Here is an 18,828-nt window from a genome sequence, read left to right as displayed (position 1 = left end):
ACAGACGGACATACGACGGACAAAGACCGGTCACAAAAGCTCACCTGAGCAATCAGGTGAGCTAAAAACTAAAACAAAAAATGTGCCATACCAAAATAAACTAGATTTTCAGCTATATACCCATAAAGTACAATTCAATAAATTTTGAAAGCAAGATCTGCATGTTAGCTAATATTGAGCATAAACCATTTTTCTATTTTAAGTAACAATGACCTTGACCCAACTGGCTGAAAATGCGATCCCATCCTAGGTCTGAATGTAAGCTATCTACACACACAATTAAAACAAAGTACCTCCATGTTAACTATATGTTTATTTCTCGAACGGAACAACTTTACAGTGACCACTGGTCTAAATTGCAACCCCTCACTAGTTCAGTATGCTACATACAAACAAATATTCATATAAATATCTCCATCCCAACTGAAGTTATAGAGCCCAAACATTTTATAAATATTCTTTTTTTAAGCAACAGTGACCTTGACCAAACTGGCACCAAATGAAAACCCATGCTTGGTCTGCATGGACAAAAAGTATAATAAGGGACATAATTCTGCTTCATTACACCTCAGATTTATAGGCCTTATTCAATAACCTAAAATGATGATACCGAACCATATGTGTAGCTTCAATTGAATATCTGCAGTAGTTACAGAGATATGTACTTGTTGAAAGCAACTTAAAATGAATTGCAACTTGCATGCAAACCTTAACGTTACCAAAAGGGGCATAATCATGCTAGAAGAATTGTCAATTTTATAGGTCTTGATCATAGAACTGTTTATAAATACCCTGAAAACATATACATGTTTCTGTAGAAGACATAGAGAGATGAAGACTTTGCACACAAAAGTTAACCTGAATTTGTAAGTATGAGATTACTACCTGGTTAAATTCTGCTTTCAGTACAATATCTGTAGTAGTTTTAGGGATATTTACTGATTGCATGCAAACTTCAACCTGAATTTCTAACTGCATGCAAACCTTTGCCAGACGTTTTTAGTTTAAAAGGTGGAATAATGTTGCTAAAAATTGACCACAATTATGGGTATTGATCAGTGAATTTTTATAAAGACTCTAAACACATACCTGTAGAAGAATACTTATAGCAGAAACAGTGATATGGAGTGATATGGAGAAGTTGCACTTTAATCTTAACCAAACATCTACCTGGTAAGTACAAAAAGGGGGAATAATTCTGCTAAATGTGCAGTTTCATTGGAATACCTGTAGAAACAGTGATATGGAGATGTTGCATGCTTACCTTAACAAAAGTACAAAAAGGCTGTATAATTCTAAGCAATTGCATGATAGAGTTATGAAACTTGGTCAGTGACCTTATACAAAGTCCCTCAACACATGTGATAAGTTTCAACTGAAAACATGTAGTATAAACACTGATTCAGTGATTTTGCATGTTGACCTTAACAAGAGCATTTCCCTAACATTAGGGCGAGTAGTAATGTATATCAAAGACTATTATTTGAATAGTCTAGCTGAACGTGCAATTAATTATTAGTTTTATTGACTGTTAATTTAAAAAGCTGAATAGTTGGGACTGAATCAGTTGTCATTTCTAAGAGAGAAGCAGTAAGATTCCATTTATATAGTAAGTTTTCAATACTGTATGACAAGGTCCGCAGCTGATATGCAAATAGACAAACACAATTAACATTCCTTTCAAGTAAATATGCAAGTGTTGCTACAATGTCTTCAAAGTCAGATGAATCAAAGAAACAGTCTGAGGCTAGGACCCAATCAAGGTCAGTAAGAAGTGATATAGCTGATCCTTGCTGAAAATTGCCCCATATTATTTCCAAAATTTGCACATCCGTTAGCCCATTAGCTGCACAAGATAGTCTGACACTGTCCATACAGTCTGGAATATCACTAAATTGAACATCAGCACCACATTTTAAAGCTACAATTCCAGGTAATGCAGTGCCAGCACTGAGTTCCAGGACCCGGCGGCCCTTAAAGTCTCCCCTGTGGTCCCACACATACTGCGCTAACATTGGGGCACACGGCCATGTGAACATTCCATACTGTGTGTTGCATGTGTCGGGTATGGTCACACACACGCATTCCTCTTGGTCTTCGAAAACAAACTTCTGTATGCTCTGCATGGACCCAATATTTGGCTGAAATAACAGAAAAGGAAACCCTTTTTTATTCTTAGTCTGTAACTGGCGATTAATTTTGTATAGAATCAATAATATATGATAACAATTTATAAATAATTCAAATATTCCATCCATTAACTTTTTAAGGGTATAAAAAACATGAGTTTTTAAAGTTCTGTTCACAGAAGAACAAGTTTACTTTATCATATCATATTGTATTCCAAATATATAAACTAATCTAATTGCCCAGATTAAAGAAACATTTATATTCATAGCCTTTAAGATTTGAAGTATTGTTATCAAATTTAGTGTGTAGCTAGCATACATGCAGACTAAGTTTGGGATGGCATTAGGGGTCAGTCAGGTCAAGGTGAAAGTCACTGTTGATAAGGGGAGGAAAACAGGTGCCACTCTATAACTGCATATTTGATGGAGGTTTTGCGTTGAACTTTATGTCTAGGTGGCTTACATGCAGACCTTGGTTAGAATTAAATAGTAACTTACATGAAAATAACCTAATTGGTAAAACATAAAAAATCTAGTTAATTAATGTGACCATGTTTCTAGCAATATCCTTATTACTAAGGTTAAATATTGCATGTATCTTACTATGTAACTATTGGAGGTACCGGTATTCATCATAAAGAAAAATTAATAATTTAATGAATAAGATATTCACATTTGATTGGTCATTGTCGGCTATGGTATTACTTAAATGTACCCCGGGTACTCTTAAGAATACTTAAATGTACCCCGGTTACAGAAAAGATGCTAACACGTATACGGCCAATGAAGACTGTACCCGAGTTTTATTTACGCCTGAAATTCGGTATCGTTAAGCGCCAACGGAATACTAAACAATGTTCTCTTTGAACAAAACCTTCCTAAACATGTTTTTTTGAGTAGGAGTTTCAATAATACAGAGGCCATTTCACAGAATATTGACATTAACATGAACAAAATTAATATAAACAATAAATATCTTTAAACAAGAGGGCCTGAAAGGCCCAAAGTCGCTCACCTGAGATTCAAAGGAACTGACCTGTATTGACCAAGTTTCATGATGATTGGACAAAAATTTTGACTTATAGAGTGTTCACAAGGTTTCTCTATAGCCATATAAAGAATACTGCCCTGCCCCCTGACGGCCATGTTTTTCAATGGACCGGAACCATTTTTGAACTCAACCAACATATCATTTAGACAAACATTTTGACAAAGTTACATGAAGATTGGACATCAAATGTGACTTCTACAGTGTTCACAAGGTTTTTCTTTTGTTTGACCTAGTGACCTAGTTTTTGACCCAGCATGACCCAGTTTCGAACTCAGTCGAGGTATCAATGGGACAAATGTTCTGACCAAGTTTCATGAAGATCGGACAATAAATGCGGCCTCTGAAGTGTTCACAAGGCAAAATGTTGACGACGGACGACTGACGACAGACAAAAGGCGATCACAAAAGCTCACCATGAGCACATTGTGCTCAGATGAGCTAAAAAAAAGATATAAAGCGTTGATTGTGGTAAGAGTTGGCAGGGCCCTCAATCTGTCAAATCCATGGCCGAAATTCGGCCGCATTCCCCCCCCCCTGAAAAGTATACTTTTTTCCCCTTTTTGGTGCAAAAATTCCCCCTAAAAAAAAAAAAAATATTTTTTTTTTTTTTTGGATAGATGTCTCATGATTATTATATCTCAATTCTATTTTAATTTAATCTTTTCAAACATACTAAATTATGAAATAAGCAATGAATATAGTGCAAACATGTACAAATGTAATAATTAGAGAGTAACTAAAAAATCCCCCAAAAAGGGAAACGCCGCGAAAATTCCCCCTGCTATGAGTAGCGACCCGCTTCCCCTTAAATGGATTGAGGGCCCTGGTTGGTGAAAGGTAAACAGTTCAATGAATGAGATCAAAGATAGCGAATGTCTTTTTCTGTGCAGTTCTTAGCTGCATCACACGCAGTACGGGATGTTACCCAGAGTTTTCAGGGCTTATTTTACATTATTACAAATTGCTGTTCATAAACCTATAGATACAAAACAGAAAACCAAAAGAAGAATGGAAGTGAAATTAAAACATATGAGTCAACCGGCCACACGCGAAGTATCCGTACATATTTTTAATATTTATACGCACGTTCTTCGACCAAACATGTTTAAGTGGTTTGTCAGGCATTGCTATTTGATTTGATTATTAACAGTATCGAGAATCATCATGCTCATGCTTAATACATTAGTCAATACGGTGGAATAATTGTTGTTAAATTAATCAAAAATAATATTTATCATGGTATTGTTTAAAACACATTAAGAATCAATTATTGACAAACGATAATTATATCGCTGAATATCTTCATTTAACATACTTCTGGTCTAAAGAAAATTCCAGTTCACCTAGTTCACGCGATAGCGTCTATATTATATAACAATTATTTAACAGGCCGCGAACTGACCCTGATACCTTGCGGGTTGGAATGCAATGCATTTAAGTGAGGCCACGCTTCCACTGCTGGAACGACAGCTTGTTTAAAACTTTATACTTTTACATGTTAAATGTTCAATTTCGAAAACAATTTTAAATGGTTTGGCCAAAACGAATATCAGGATAGGGAAAAACGATACTTTTATGAAATTAAATATACTAGTACACAGACAGGAATTTGGAAGTAATTACTAAATATGAGAACATAGCCTTTAAGTACAAACGCTCTGGCGCTGGCAATCCTCTGAAAATAATAGGTGCACGCACAAACTGTATTGATGTCGAGAGTTGAATGTAAAACTGTTCTATCTATCAAGCCTTTTAATTAGAGATAAAATTGTTTCATGCTGAACACGCAGTATAACAGTGTTACAAGGACACAATAATGTTTCCAATGTTCTGGTGGTATGCTCAAATCAGCCAATGTAATAAATGAAGTGTATTCATTCGTGTCTAGCCGCGGGCAATTTTATTTGAATTTTATTGGACACTTACAAAGGTCAGGTAAGGTCAAGTGACGTTAAACAGCTATGCCGATAAAAAACACGAAAACACCAGATTTAGTGTTAGAATTCCCGGTACATTTGAGTATATTTTTCTTACCCGGGGTACATTTAAGTACACTTAAGAGTACCCAGGGTAAATTTAAGTAGTACCCTAGCCGACAATGACCAATTGAGCGATATTCACCATCAAAGATGTCTTCAAAGTCATTATATCATGTAAATTTACATTACACTATCATTGTGAAATACTAGTCCATATTAACGTACTCCTTTGGTTTATAAAGCTGAGAGTTGAAATATTGCAACTAAGTTGAAGACCTGTCTTGCCAACCCAAAAGTAACTACATTCATCTACACAAATAATTTGTCCATGCAAGAACCATGCAAAACATATTTTTTATTGGTTTTATTTGTTTAACACTATATATGTATTTTAATAATCGAAATGTAAGAAATATCTTCATTTAAGATTCATTGATTCTATAGGTACTTTTTACTGACAAATAACAAATCAGTATGCTAGTTCATCATTGTACACATTACTAATATATGGCCGGGTAGCCCTAGTTAACATTGGAGTTTGGACCCCGGCCCAGAGGGTCAATACAATAGCTGGCAGTTTGATAAGTGCAACTAACCACTATTAACTGAATTGTTTACAGCGATAAAAATATGTTTAGCATACCAGAACACATTTTTATTTTCGAAAGTTGAAAACTTGTTCAACTAACCAATTAAAGCTTCTTTGATTCACACTTTGCATGCACTGTGATTGTCAATATGTGTATCCTGGAAAAGCAACCTTTTAGAATACAACACTATTCTGCTGGTACAAATAAAGGTGACCCATTTATAATCCTTTCAAAATCACACACCGTATCAACCGTTATTATTTAAATTAAGCTATCATTGGTTGGTAATGATACCATGGACCAGCGTTGTTTGTACCGATGAATAATCCCGATTAGTGGGCTTTTCTGAACTCGTGGGAATTCCGGGATCAGTTAGCTAAAGAAACTTCAACGTACAGTTTATATAGTATTGACATACCTGTATAAAGTCGCGCCTGTCAAAAATCATTAAAAGCGACATTTAAAGTTATGGTAGCCAGAACTAGGGATTCTGTAAGCCAACATTTCCATGTATTATTTATAACTAAGGGAGGTAATTGTTCAAACCCATAAATATCCATGCAACGGTTACTTTCCTTGGAATAAATTAATTATTGCAGACGTAACTATTAAATTTAAAATCTCGAGTCGTAGAAGTTGAAGCCATACTTGTTACCGACAAATATGAAAACAACAACAAAATCTGACCGAATGTAGCAGAGATGTAAGCCTACAGTTCGTTTTTTTTACATTTGACTCTTGAAATAAAATGAACGCCGTAGGAAAAGTGTCTTCTTCCTAAATCCAGTTACAAAATTCCCAATTAATGATGTTTCTTTAAGTTGTATGGAAATAGTGGCATAATTGAATACAAATATCTTTAAAGGTCGTTATTGCTATCCCTTTTTGTATTTTGCTTTTACATGTTTTCTGAGTGTTCTTTTTTTCAAGTTTTTCAAATAATAATTTAACATTAATATTCAATTCTCCTTTTTCTGTAGAAAGAAGCCTTCATTTTCAATTTGACAAGTAGGTCTTTTTGAAAGCCCCGATGTTTTTTTCCAAGTAATATGGTATATTTTTACTAGTTTTTTTTAACTTTATAAGAACTCAACGGTTTTACATATGAGAACAAATGGAGAGAAATGTTGGTTAAAGCGAGATTATACGATTTTGTCAAATATTTATTCATTTATATCACGGAGCGTATATAATCTAGAGTCCGTGTTTATATTTAATGTGTAAAAAAACTTATTAAACATATATTTCAATATAAATTAAAGTAAAGGTTAAGAAATGTTGGTTAAAGCGAGATTATACGATTTTGTCAAATATTTATTCATTTATATCACGGAGCGTATATTATCTAGAGCCCGTGTTTATATTAAATGTGTAAAAAAAAACTTATTAAACATTTATTTCAATATAAATTAAAGTAAAAGTTAAGAAGAACATGTGTCGAAAATGCGAAATAAGTTAAATATTTAATTCTGAAATCGAAAATGTCTGTACAGTCGAATTCGCCAGTATGTATATCATGCATGTACGATGTGAATCTAAATTAGTTCATTGGTTCATTTAAAATTAATGCAGCGATATTTATTCATACGACACACGAACACTAACTAGAAAGACGATTGCTTCGGTTATTGTAGGAAAATATGTACGAAAAATCTTCTCGGCTCGGGGAGCTAATTTGTCTTTGCTGCATTTTATGAAATTCGTCTTCAACGTATAATTGTTCTTGCCTATTTTGTTTTATTGTAACATTTTGTATCAATATATTACAATTTAACACATATAAAAAAATCGTATAATCTCGCTTTAAAGCTTCTTTGAATAGGAATATTTGTTGGGGATGAAGCTCACACCGTGTATCACGGGTAAAACAATGTTCAAGATGATAAAAGTCAGGTAATGCAAATATATCCTATAATCAAGTAGATGTATAAGTCTGTATGGAAAATTCAAATTGGCTTTAATCTCACATATTTTTTGGTGTAGAGCTAAGTTTTTATTTTAGAATTATAACATAAATAAAATCTACCGGTTATGACATTGATTTCTGAAAGTTACAAGCAAACTTTCTGTTTCATAATTCTAAAAGCTACATACATAAAAACTGATAATACATTCGACGATTGATAAGAGAATGATTTTTTTAAACCGCGTAAACGGCTTTTAGCATGTGCTATCTATGAAAATATTTGACAAAGAATAAATGGGAGTTGGCCTAGTATATAAGACCAGTAAAATCCACGTTCCCTTTTTTACTGTAGCATAGTTTGGTCATACATATTCTTACTGGAACGAATGTAGTGTAATAACTTCATTAAAATTATGTAACATACATTAATAAATATGTACACTAACATATCTTTTGAAATATATTTTGTTTCGTTATATACCGGTAAGTTGTACTGATAGCCATAAGAATGCATGTAATGGGGTATAATATAATATGAAGAATAATATGCATTTTTCTCTGCAATTTAACATTTCCTTTATAGTCCCCGAAGGTGAAATAGAACATTACAGCCTGAAATGTAAGTGTGCGTTTGCATACAATTTCACTAGCACCTAGTCGTTTGCATTTTAATTTGCTCTTTAACCATATATGTGTCTTGTTCTGATAAAACTGGGCATAATGCATGTGCGTAAAGTGTCGTCCCAGATTAGCATGTGCAGTCCGCACTAATCAGGGACTACACTTTCCGCTTTTATTGTATTTTTAGTTTCAAGGAAGTCCCTCCTCACCGAAAATCAAGTTTAGGCGGAAAGTGTCGTCCCTGATTAGCCTGTGCGGACTGCACAGGCTAATCTGGGACGACACTTTACACACATGCATTATGCACAGTTTTCTCAGAGCGCGACTCCTATATAATCGCAAAAAATAACAAATATGTGTTATGTGTAAAGTGTCTTATCAAGGTAATTCACACAAACGGCTAGAAGAATATAAGTAATACGTAAGATGTTAGAAGATCATACGCGTATGTCACCATACTCGACCATATCCTCGAAAAGACATTCAACGGATATATTTGCCCCAATACCTAAATAAAGACACGTGCAGGGATACACACACTGCGTGATTTATTTACAATCAGCATTTTAAAGAAGAGTTAATATATAGTTAAATGCATAAGTAAGGTTCATTGTGCAGATCTGTTGAAGAGTTGTTTTCTTCGGTTCGCCTAAATGTAATAACACGAGGGAGATGATGGCTCTCACTCATATACAAGAATCGTCCATTGCTGCATCTCGCCTGAAAGAACGAAACAAGAATACACTGATAAAGATGATAAAAAAAACTTATAGTAAATACTACTGCAGAGATTAATGGTACCGGTATTTGTAAAACCGTTAAGTCATGCATCTCACTGTGTCGTGCGTATCCGCATAAAAAATACGAAAAACAATATAACGTATTGAAATAGTTTACGAAATGGGAAATACAATGATTTAGGCATTTTATTTACAGAAGATCCATAATTTCCTATCATCACCCATCACATAAATACGAATCACTTGTTTTTGTTATTTTTTAATTATTGTTAGAATATAACAATCAGTATCAGCGAACATGCACGTTTAACCAGTTACGAGCAAAGAGTATCAAAAACGATCAGCTGTTCCTGTAAGAATTCGTCATTATCTCATGAGATCAGGGACCTATATGTTTGTAAAGGCCTTTTTTAACAGTACCAATATGTGATGTAACATTTAATTGGTCATTTGAACTAATCCTGTGTGTCTAATGCTCGATTGGTCTTTGTCGGCTCGGGTACTACCTAAATGTACCCCGGGTACTCTTCAGTATACTGAAATGTACCCCGGGTACGAAAAATATACTGACACGTACCCGGCCGATTTAGACTGTTCCCATGTTTTATTACCGCCCAAAATCCTATGTCGTAAAACGCGCTACGGAATAGGAAACACAATTCTCTTTGAACAAAATTGTCTCAATCTGTTTTTTTAGTAGGAGTTTTGATAATTAAAAGGCCATTTTACAGAATATTGACATAAATATGAATATAATTAATTTGAAAAGAAAAAGCCGCAAACGACCACTTTAGCATTAGAATGTCCAGTATCTTTTCCGTACTCGGGGTACATTTAAGTATACTTACGAGTACCCGGGTACATTTAAGAAGGATCCCGAGCCGACAATGACCAATCGAGCGTTACTAAGGAACTTCATACTTGCGTATACAATTAAATAAACAAACAAATTCGTTGAATTGATATCCCCCGCCAATATGCTTCTGGACACAAAAGTGTTATATTTGACATTCAAAAAAGCATTTCTCCGTTATTAACAGATGGTGTACAATGACATTTGGCGTGCATCATCCTCTTATCCATATATATACTCATACCAAGTATCAATTAAATCCGCCAAAGCACTTCCAAGATATGGCTTCGGACGGACGGACGGAAAGACGGACGGACAGACGGACGGACAACGCCAAAACAATATCCCTCCGCTTATGGCGGGGGATAACAGGGCCGTACCCAGGAAATGTTGACTGGGGGGGCCCAAACGGGGAGGGTGCGGGAGGGGAATCCCCTCCCGAATAGATTTTTTTTTTATTAGGCACTGTTCAAGGTGAATTTTAATGCATATAGAAACATATGTTGTGTTATAAATTTATGGATATATAACAAGTTAATCAGCACCTTTCTGAAGTCTTAAGCTTTAACCATTACGGGCCGTCCATAAAGTTTGTCACGCTCCAGGTGGGGGAAGGATGAGTAAGAAAGTGACAGTTTGTGACATGGGGAGGGAAGTCAGGCCATGTGTGATTTCACACATTTATTTAAAAAAAATGTATAATTTATTTATTATTTCTTTAGTAGAATTTAAAAATAATTTTCAAAAAATTGTGAAACATTTGAATTAGTTTTATGTCAAAATAAGAAAAATTGCGTATCTCCTGATTCTGTTGTTCGAATATTCAATAGGCAACTTGGCTGGGCCGGCTTATTCAATAGTCACAACCTCTACACAGATTTCAATGACGAAATAATTGGACTGTTCCATTTTTAGTTAGTAAAGGGTTGAAAGAAAATCTAAATTATAATTTCGTTTTTATTAGAGGTTAACACGTGGATAAATATTCATACTGCTCATCGTAACAACCCTACAGTTATAAAAGCCTGTAATGTGAAAGTTCTTTTACCGGTAAGTGAAATTTTAATACGGTTTAATAGTGAATTGAGTTTTAGATTTAATTTAAATTAAGTATTAATTTTTTTAAATGTTCGAAAGTGTGAGTTTCAGGCATGGCGAAATTAGAAAAAATCTGCCGGTCATCCGGACAGGCATTTCAGAAAATGTGTCGGTCCGGAGAAAATTTAGCCGGACCGTAAAGCAACAACAACTTAACTAGAAAATTCAAAAATGGCAGCGATCACATCTTGATCTCTTTATTCAACCGGCCGTTAAATTGATTTTAATCGCTTAGAGGTTACACTGGCAGCTAATTGGTGTTAATCGGTTGTGTAATGTCAATCATGTTGTGAAAAATTCGCGTGTCAGTTTTTATTACATGTATTCCCTATTAGAACGGTTCGGTGCGATAATTTCAATAACGTATGTGCAAGCCGAATAATTATCAAATTTAAGTTATTCGAAACGATTTAAACATTCTTACTTTAATATGATTGCAGTTTGGAGCGGCTGTTAAAATATACTGCGCACAGTACAAAACACGTTACCTGACATTTAATGATTAAGGCATTTCATTTTTCAGAACGTTTACTAGTAATTAATTAAATAAAAAAGACGATTTATTTACATGCTAACGCAGTGTAATTGTTAACAGAGATTCATTTTCATTTTTGACCAGTATCAGAAAGTCCCCGGGAAGCACGTTTTTTTACATGGCACTGCATATGATGCAATAAAAACATTTCTTTGTACATGTATCGTATTGCATTCAATCTAAATTTAAATTCGCTCGTCCAATGAAAGCTCTGCCCCATAATGCACTGTACTCTTTACACTTATGAAAAATGGCGTATGCATATGGTTGTGTTGATCACGATACCATATTTTATTGTCCTTATCCTACTCGAAAAATATGTAAAAGCTATCAAGATCTTTTTTGTTAGAACGCAGTTGGCGATTTTGCAAACGAGTTTAAAGCAGGTGTTGTGTAACAAGTTGGATTTGCTAATTGTACGTAACAAACCTACAGCAAACATCAAAACAACGAGCGATTTCATTTTCATGATGTAGTAAGCGATTAGCTCTTCGAATTTTCAACTTGAAAAAAAAAGATTTGTTTGCAATCATTTCACATTTTGCCGGTCACCAGGACCGACATTCTTGTTAAACCTGCCGGACCAAATTGAAATCTGCCGGTCAGGACCGGCGGACCGGCAATTTCGCCAAGCCTGGAGTTTGTGACGTACTTTAGGGAAGGGGGTCCAAGATTTTGTAACAGTTTGTGACATGCCGAGGTAAAAATGGTAAAAAAAGCGTGACATGCTTTATCAAAGACCCCTTGGTGTGAAATTCACACACATGTTTAAAGCTTTAGATTTCAGAAATGTATTACACTTTATAAAGAAGTTAAAGCAACCTTTGAAACTAAAAAAACCTTTATTATGAAATTTAACGTAAAGTATGACTGTAGAGGAGGTTTGATTTCAAAGAGAAAATACTACTATGGTTATATGGCAGAAACTGACATATAACCTACTAGTATTTTCTCTTTGAAATCAAACCTCCTCTATATAAATTTTCAAAGTAAATTCATTATAGAATGTTTATCATGTACAAGACAGTTTTCACAGAAATGTTTAATAAGCTATGACTCTAGACGAGGTTTGAATTCAAAAGAGAAAACACTATTATCGTTCAGACCTACAACCTTCTGTATCAGTTCCATCCATTCGCTGTTTCTCTTTCCTTGTCCAATCACAAGATGTGTTACACCCACCATCAAAAGATGAGCATTGAGCACAATGGGTAATTGACAGATCGGGGATGTTTGTATAAGGTGATAAGAAAACAATGCTTAAGGGCTTATCTCCACTGGCGAGTAAATTAGCGCTAATCCCCTTGTGTTTCAGGGGCAATAAAACACATCTGCACATTTGTATTGCAGGGAAGTGTACTTTGGGCCCTTTCATGTGAGAAAATTTGCAGTAGGCCCATTATTAAAAAATCATAACTCGACAGCCAGCTGGGGGGGCCCGGGCCCCTGGGCCCAGTGCCTGGGTACGGGCCTGGATAATAATGTACTGCTCCTTTTATATGATTTCAGCCAATATAAATGTAGACACAGGGCAAGGCATACAATAACATTGAGCGAAATATTCCGCTCGTTCATATTTGAACGATAGCCATTTCATTGCTACGGCCATGACCATTTCTACTTAAACCTTCTTGATTACGATTAGCCCAATACTGTAATAGCTTTATAACATGACTTCCTTAATAGCTGCAACGCAGCTGTCAAAATCAGTGTTCACTATAACGCAAATTTCACAATATCACGCCATTACAAAAGAGATGCATATATTGTCAGCCCCACCTTATATATGCATATCATATGTGCCCACAGAATACCGGATGGAGATACGAGTGGTAGCGCCGTGGCGGGTGGCTGTGTACGGTAGTCACGTGCAGCGCGTGCGTATCCGGGTCACGTGCCGTGTGACCGCAGTCCTCGCATACATACAACTTCGCTCTGCGTTCCTGTGAAAAGTGTACTGAGTATTCTATGTATGATATCGCACAATTATAACAGAACTTAGGACTACAAACTCACCAGCAATTATAGTAAAACAAAAATATAGTTTTATAATGTTTAATCAAACGATTATAAATGTTATTTGCATTCGTTTCCCTTACAGTAATTTCTGTTGCATAATAACTCTGCAATAATTCTCTTGTTCGCGTCTTTTTTTGGCATTTAACGTAGCTACATAGCTTAAGGATTCAGCACGGGTCGTTTTGGTTCCAAAGCAGACACTACCGCGTCGCTTTTAAAGATAGCTAACGTAGCAATGCAGTTTAAGTGCTCCGTATACAACTCCCTACTACTGTGGTACCTTGTAGGCGTACTGCTGGTTGTTCCGGTGCACTTTCCGGCAGTGAGCCTCTAGGGAGCAGCGCTGTGTGAACGCCTTCCCGCAGTCCGAGCACCGGAACGGCTTCACGCCTGAAACATGGGTATGGTTATACGATATAACTAGTATATGGATGTCGGTGTAAGATTTGTCAATATCAACATGAAGCTTTAGATAACTAATCTTTTTTACTAAACCATTCAATTGTTAAATGGTAATTTAATTGTAAAGTTTTGTTTCTTTTATTGCCATATAATTTGAACAGAGATGCTATGATGTTAATTTTAATCTACATACAATATTTTCTGAATAACTCTTATTGGAACTCCTTTAGCCTTCGACCGCTAAGTCCCCACCCCAATTCTTAGCATCGACAGTTCCAAGGCGGTGACCCCGGTTTTATTAATTTATGTTTGTTTTTTCCATTTTTTTGGTTTCACATCCTTTCATGCTGTGTCGCACTGTTTGGCGATTGGTTTCTTGTCATAAATAAAGGACCACAAATTACCGGTAGGTGTCCCTTGTGGTGCAGCTGAAATTTCACTTTGTTGAGATTTTCATTAAATTTAAAATAAACGGCTGAATAGTAGTACGGCATAGAGAAATCAATCGACTGTCATGATCCTTCTTTTACGTTGTTTCTCTACTCCAAAACATGTGCTCACCAAATGCCTTTATGACGAAACGATGCCAAAATGCGATATTCCACATACGTCGTCTCTCTTGCATATTCGCCCACAAATAAACATGTATAATGTACACGATTTGCGAAATTCATATCATATTGGCTCTGATATTGACCCGGGGCGTCAACGCCCTTCCACGAGCATAGGACGAAGTTCGCGAAACGGCAATTGCTTAAAAAGAAATCGAAGACTATCTCTCCAAATAATACTGTCATTGAAATCCAGCTCTTGACCCGCGAATTGAAGCCATTGACCAGCGCCACTGGAAACCAGTAATCGACAAGTAGAAACCAGTAACTGATCTGTGGCAACCAAATACTACAAAATGAAAATCAGCCTCAAGAAAACCAACCCTTGCCCAACGAAAACCAGCCATTTACCAGTGGAACCAAGCCAATGATCAGTTGGGAACCAGTTATTTGCCATTTAAAATCATGAACAATGTTCGTTTCCGCAAAGGTTATAACTTAAAGATTTGAAAAAATTGACACTGATTTCATACCTGTATGCGTCCGTGTGTGTCTCTTGAGGTCAAAGGTGTCGTTGAATCCCTTGCCACAAAACGTGCATAAGTAGCGCTTCACGTCCGAGTGACACTTCACGTGACGGTTCAGCAGACGCGCGCACTGGAAACGCTTGCTGCAAACACGGCACATGTACAGGGTCCCATCCGCCGTGCTTCTATCTGCTGGAAGATAAGAAAGATAAGAACCCATACACACAAGCATTTGAAATTCAAAACAAGCATGTATAATCATGTAAACGGCATACCCGGTATGCACTAGGCGAATGTTTTAATTTCTGTAAAATCGGTTTTGATAAAAAAATGCATATTGTTAGAATTGATGTCACAGTTATTTAATTCAACAACATAAGAGCAGGTACCCGTGTGTCCATAGAGTACTGCTCCAGATTGATCAGTGAGCAATGGGTTCTTGATCCCGAAGCCGCCATTTACGACCTCGACGTTCTTAAACATATACTGAAAAATAACCACTGTAAATTGCACGGTTTTATAATATCGATGGCAGTCGCAAATTATTGTATCGAAGACATTCTTTGAACTTTGAACATTATGTTGTGTTAATTAATACCTGACATTGTTCAAATGTTTGGGGAAGTGTTTCCGGTTTTATCTCCTTTCTCGGAGCACAGTTGTTCTCCTTTATGAACAGACGAGCGAGATTTGTTCGGGGTATCTCTGAGTTCGGCTTTTGAGTATGGGTTTCTAGACACTGAGTGCGAATGATGGGGTCCGCTTCGTTGGATTTGTTCCTGCGCGAATAGGATCGGCGTTTCCGGCGGTCAGTCACATTCATGTGTTGGTTGGGAACAGTCACGTGTGTGATGCACATGTCGTCATTATTAACGAACGCTTGTTGATCTTGTAGGGCTTTAAAGCACGAGATATTTTCTGACGCTGCCTGCGTTGTGGCCGTGGCTTCGACTTCGGTCGTGTTGCCGTTAGAAATCGCATAGGTTAAATGATCTGAATAAACCGCCGTTGTCAAGTTGTCACTTGCATCGCAGCGTGTTTTTATTTCCATTAGGTAACTGAACTCTGTCCGAAATGAAATAATAAATGTGTGTTAATAAATGATTGCTTTTTACATTGACAGACTTAAGTTATAGTGAATGTTGTTCTGTTCATGGTAATCGCAATACATTTTCTAAAAAGGATTCTTAAGAACAGGAATAAAACTAACATACCCTGACCACTTGTAAAGACGTCGTCGTAACGCGGCCCGCTGCGGCGTCGGTCGTAATTTCGACCAACTAAAAATGATTTCGGCATGTCTCCGTCTTCTTCTTCACTATGACGTTACCGTCCGTGTAGCAGAATCACATATATCCGAATAACTATGAAGTTTTCAGTAATTTCAACAGCGCGATCGCCGATTTTTAAATGAAATTATTGTAAAGAAAAATCACCTCCGTTATTTTACAGGAGGCTGTACAATTGTACAACCTGGCTCACATTACCTGCTTTGGTTCGTTTTGTTCATTTAAAGTTGCACCATTCAAATGTTTTTGTTCCGCATTACGGTGTTTATACTTTGCCATGTACATCAGGAAACTGGACCCGTTGATTATTTCCTTCATCTCTACTATAACGGCATATTTAGGATGTTAATTTCCATCTGCAAATTATTTAATTATTTATGTATGTATTGCAAACTTGAGGAAATTTGAAATACATGTAATAAAAATAAAACTTGACCCGATGAATGAAGCGTTGCCTGCAAGTCAGTCTGCAATATTTCGCATGTTCTACCTAACTGAAAGCAACTCAATATCAAAACTCACCATAAACTTAGGTGTATTATATTTGTATGAAGGTTGTTGGAAAACCGCTATACAAGAAAAATGGATGAAAGACAACCGCATCTATACATGTTGCAGTGATCATTGTTTAATAGGCGGTTAACAGTCATGGTACGACGTAAAATAACGATTTAATGTAGCCCCCTTGAACACATACAAATAAGAAAGATGTAAACATATAAGAAAGGGCTCCTGTTATGTTTATGGTACTGAACATGAAAACCGACACCAGTGCAATTTTACATTTTTAATTTAATTATGCGTATACCCGGTAATTAATGTACTGAGCCCGATACAATAATGTGAGCGTTTTATATACCCTTTTGGCCACCATTTGGCCAGATTTTGAGAGTCTTTTTAAAAAAACAAGATGTTTATCCACGCTATTAACACATTAAAGGGGCCTTTTCACAGATTTTGGCATTTTTTAACTTCTTCATTAAATGCTTTATATTGATAAATGTAAACATTGGATCGTAAAAGCTCCAGTATCAAGAATAAAATTAAAAAAAGGAAAAGAACATTGCCCGGAGCAGGTTTCGAACCAGTGACCCCTGGAGCCCTGCCTGAATCCTGAAGTAAAAACGCTATAGCCTACTGAGCTATTCCGCCGAGTACACGTACCTCATGTATTTTATACGTTATATAAGCAATCTTCGTAGTTGCACACAATTTAACGACAAAAACAGAAATCTCCAAATTATTCAAGCGTTGCAACGCTTTATAATTTTTAGTTTTTAAAATCGTCAAAAGATGCATATAATGGCTATATTAGAGCATGGTAAATGTTCAGTATTACTGTTTCCTCACTTATATCATAACTAAAACGAAAATTTGCGAATCTGAAACAACTTTTTTCAATTTTGTCAATTTACCAAAGCGTGAAAAGATCCCTTTAAAAGAACGGACATTACCGATACATCTGTTATTGTAAGGTAAATACTAGTATATATATTAACTTATACTTTAAGTATATATTGAGCACGCACGATGCGATTATAATTGCCGCATTCCGACGGGATGTGTCGCGTGACGGGTACGGTAACGTGATCGTCCCGGGGTTATCAATCGCATCGCCGGCCGCTGTCCCATTGTACGCCTTACAAAGCGCGCACATGCCGGCCGGCAACATTGTCGCCGAGTGATTGTCACCGATTGATTGTTGGTTTAGAAAACAGTCGTTATCATTGATGGAGGAGCGTGAGCGGAATGTGCTGCCAATTGTCGCTGACTAGATACCATCTACAGTCCACCGGAGCTTTCAAAAGGTAGCAAAATAATCGCCTCTATACAACTACCTAGTTACAAAGAAGAATACAGTGGTAACAAACGATACAGTTTTAAGATGCAGGTATAACAGTTTTGTATTTTAAACTTTTCGCCCCCCAAATACGTTTTATCATCGAAATACTGTGAACAACATGCAAAGATGGCCGACTAAATTTTTTTTTTCAAAAGTGTGTCTAAAAACAGGAATGCTTTCAAATCATTAACTTGTATTGTCCGATCATTGAACATCCACATATAACTTTATAAGTGGGAAATAACTCGTGGATAGCTACACCATTTTTGGGTGACCATGCCCTTTTTAAGTAAGAGATGTTAATGGAAACAAACAAGCATACTTTCGCATAACGAAGTTGTCGATAGAGGGAGTGGATTACTAGTATTGGTTTTAGGTTGTCCGTCTGGCGTCGTCGGTATCGTCGTCGGGTTAACTTGCCTGATCCATATCTCGACATCTAAAAGAGGTATAAACTGTATACATCATAGGCAGTTAAATCCCATTGAAATGAGGTGCAAAGCACACTAGCCATACCTCCTTTAATATTATTTGAGTTATTACCCTTTATTACTTGTGTTCGCACATTTGGTCAGGAACATATCTTCCAAACTAAGAGAGCCATCAACTTCAAACTTAATAGGTGGGTAGATCTTTTTGAGGGGATGTGCATTGCGCAAAAAAACCCACAAAACTCTTGCCACCCTCGATTCCTC

At 36.3% G+C, this 18,828-nt stretch overlaps 4 protein-coding genes across 6 annotated transcripts in view; 3 read left to right on the top strand and 1 right to left on the bottom strand.

Moving 5' to 3' along the window:
• The window catches only part of LOC127877325 (uncharacterized), a 218,465-nt gene that overhangs the window by 86,102 nt on the left and 113,535 nt on the right, over window positions 1–18,828 (top strand). The window lies entirely within an intron of this gene.
• Window positions 1–18,828, top strand: part of LOC127877326 (uncharacterized) — a 218,236-nt gene that overhangs the window by 85,873 nt on the left and 113,535 nt on the right. The window lies entirely within an intron of this gene.
• Window positions 1–18,828, top strand: part of LOC127877328 (STAGA complex 65 subunit gamma-like) — a 231,612-nt gene that overhangs the window by 128,745 nt on the left and 84,039 nt on the right. The gene's annotated exons all lie outside the window — the stretch shown is intronic.
• On the bottom strand, window positions 8,871–16,041 carry LOC127877330 (transcription factor ovo-like homolog lin-48). The gene is made up of 6 exons (XM_052423063.1): window positions 15,600–16,041; window positions 15,391–15,487; window positions 15,008–15,193; window positions 13,802–13,911; window positions 13,282–13,445; window positions 8,871–8,996 (listed from the first exon to the last, which is right to left on the bottom strand). Exons 1-5 carry the CDS (start codon window positions 15,858–15,860, stop codon window positions 13,296–13,298), a joined length of 804 nt encoding a protein of 267 aa, XP_052279023.1. The 5' UTR covers window positions 15,861–16,041; the 3' UTR covers window positions 8,871–8,996; window positions 13,282–13,295.

The sequence above is a fragment of the Dreissena polymorpha genome, chromosome 4 (assembly GCF_020536995.1).
Source record: "Dreissena polymorpha isolate Duluth1 chromosome 4, UMN_Dpol_1.0, whole genome shotgun sequence".
Taxonomy (NCBI): domain Eukaryota; kingdom Metazoa; phylum Mollusca; class Bivalvia; order Myida; family Dreissenidae; genus Dreissena; species Dreissena polymorpha.
The sequence above is the reverse complement of the archived record's forward strand: the minus strand, read 5'-3'. Positions and strand labels throughout refer to the sequence as shown.

What these genes read in the sequence shown, in the direction of transcription:
- LOC127877330 (XM_052423063.1), bottom strand. Translation starts at nt 15,860, where the DNA reads ATGTGCATCACACACGTGACTGTTCCCAACCAACACATGAATGTGACT. An exon ending in AGTACTCTATGGACACACGG is followed by an intron (nt 15,194 to 15,390) that starts GTACCTGCTCTT and finishes CTTATCTTCCAG; the next exon opens with CAGATAGAAGCACGGCGGAT. An exon ending in ACCAGCAGTACGCCTACAAG is followed by an intron (nt 13,446 to 13,801) that starts GTACCACAGTAG and finishes CACTTTTCACAG; the next exon opens with GAACGCAGAGCGAAGTTGTA.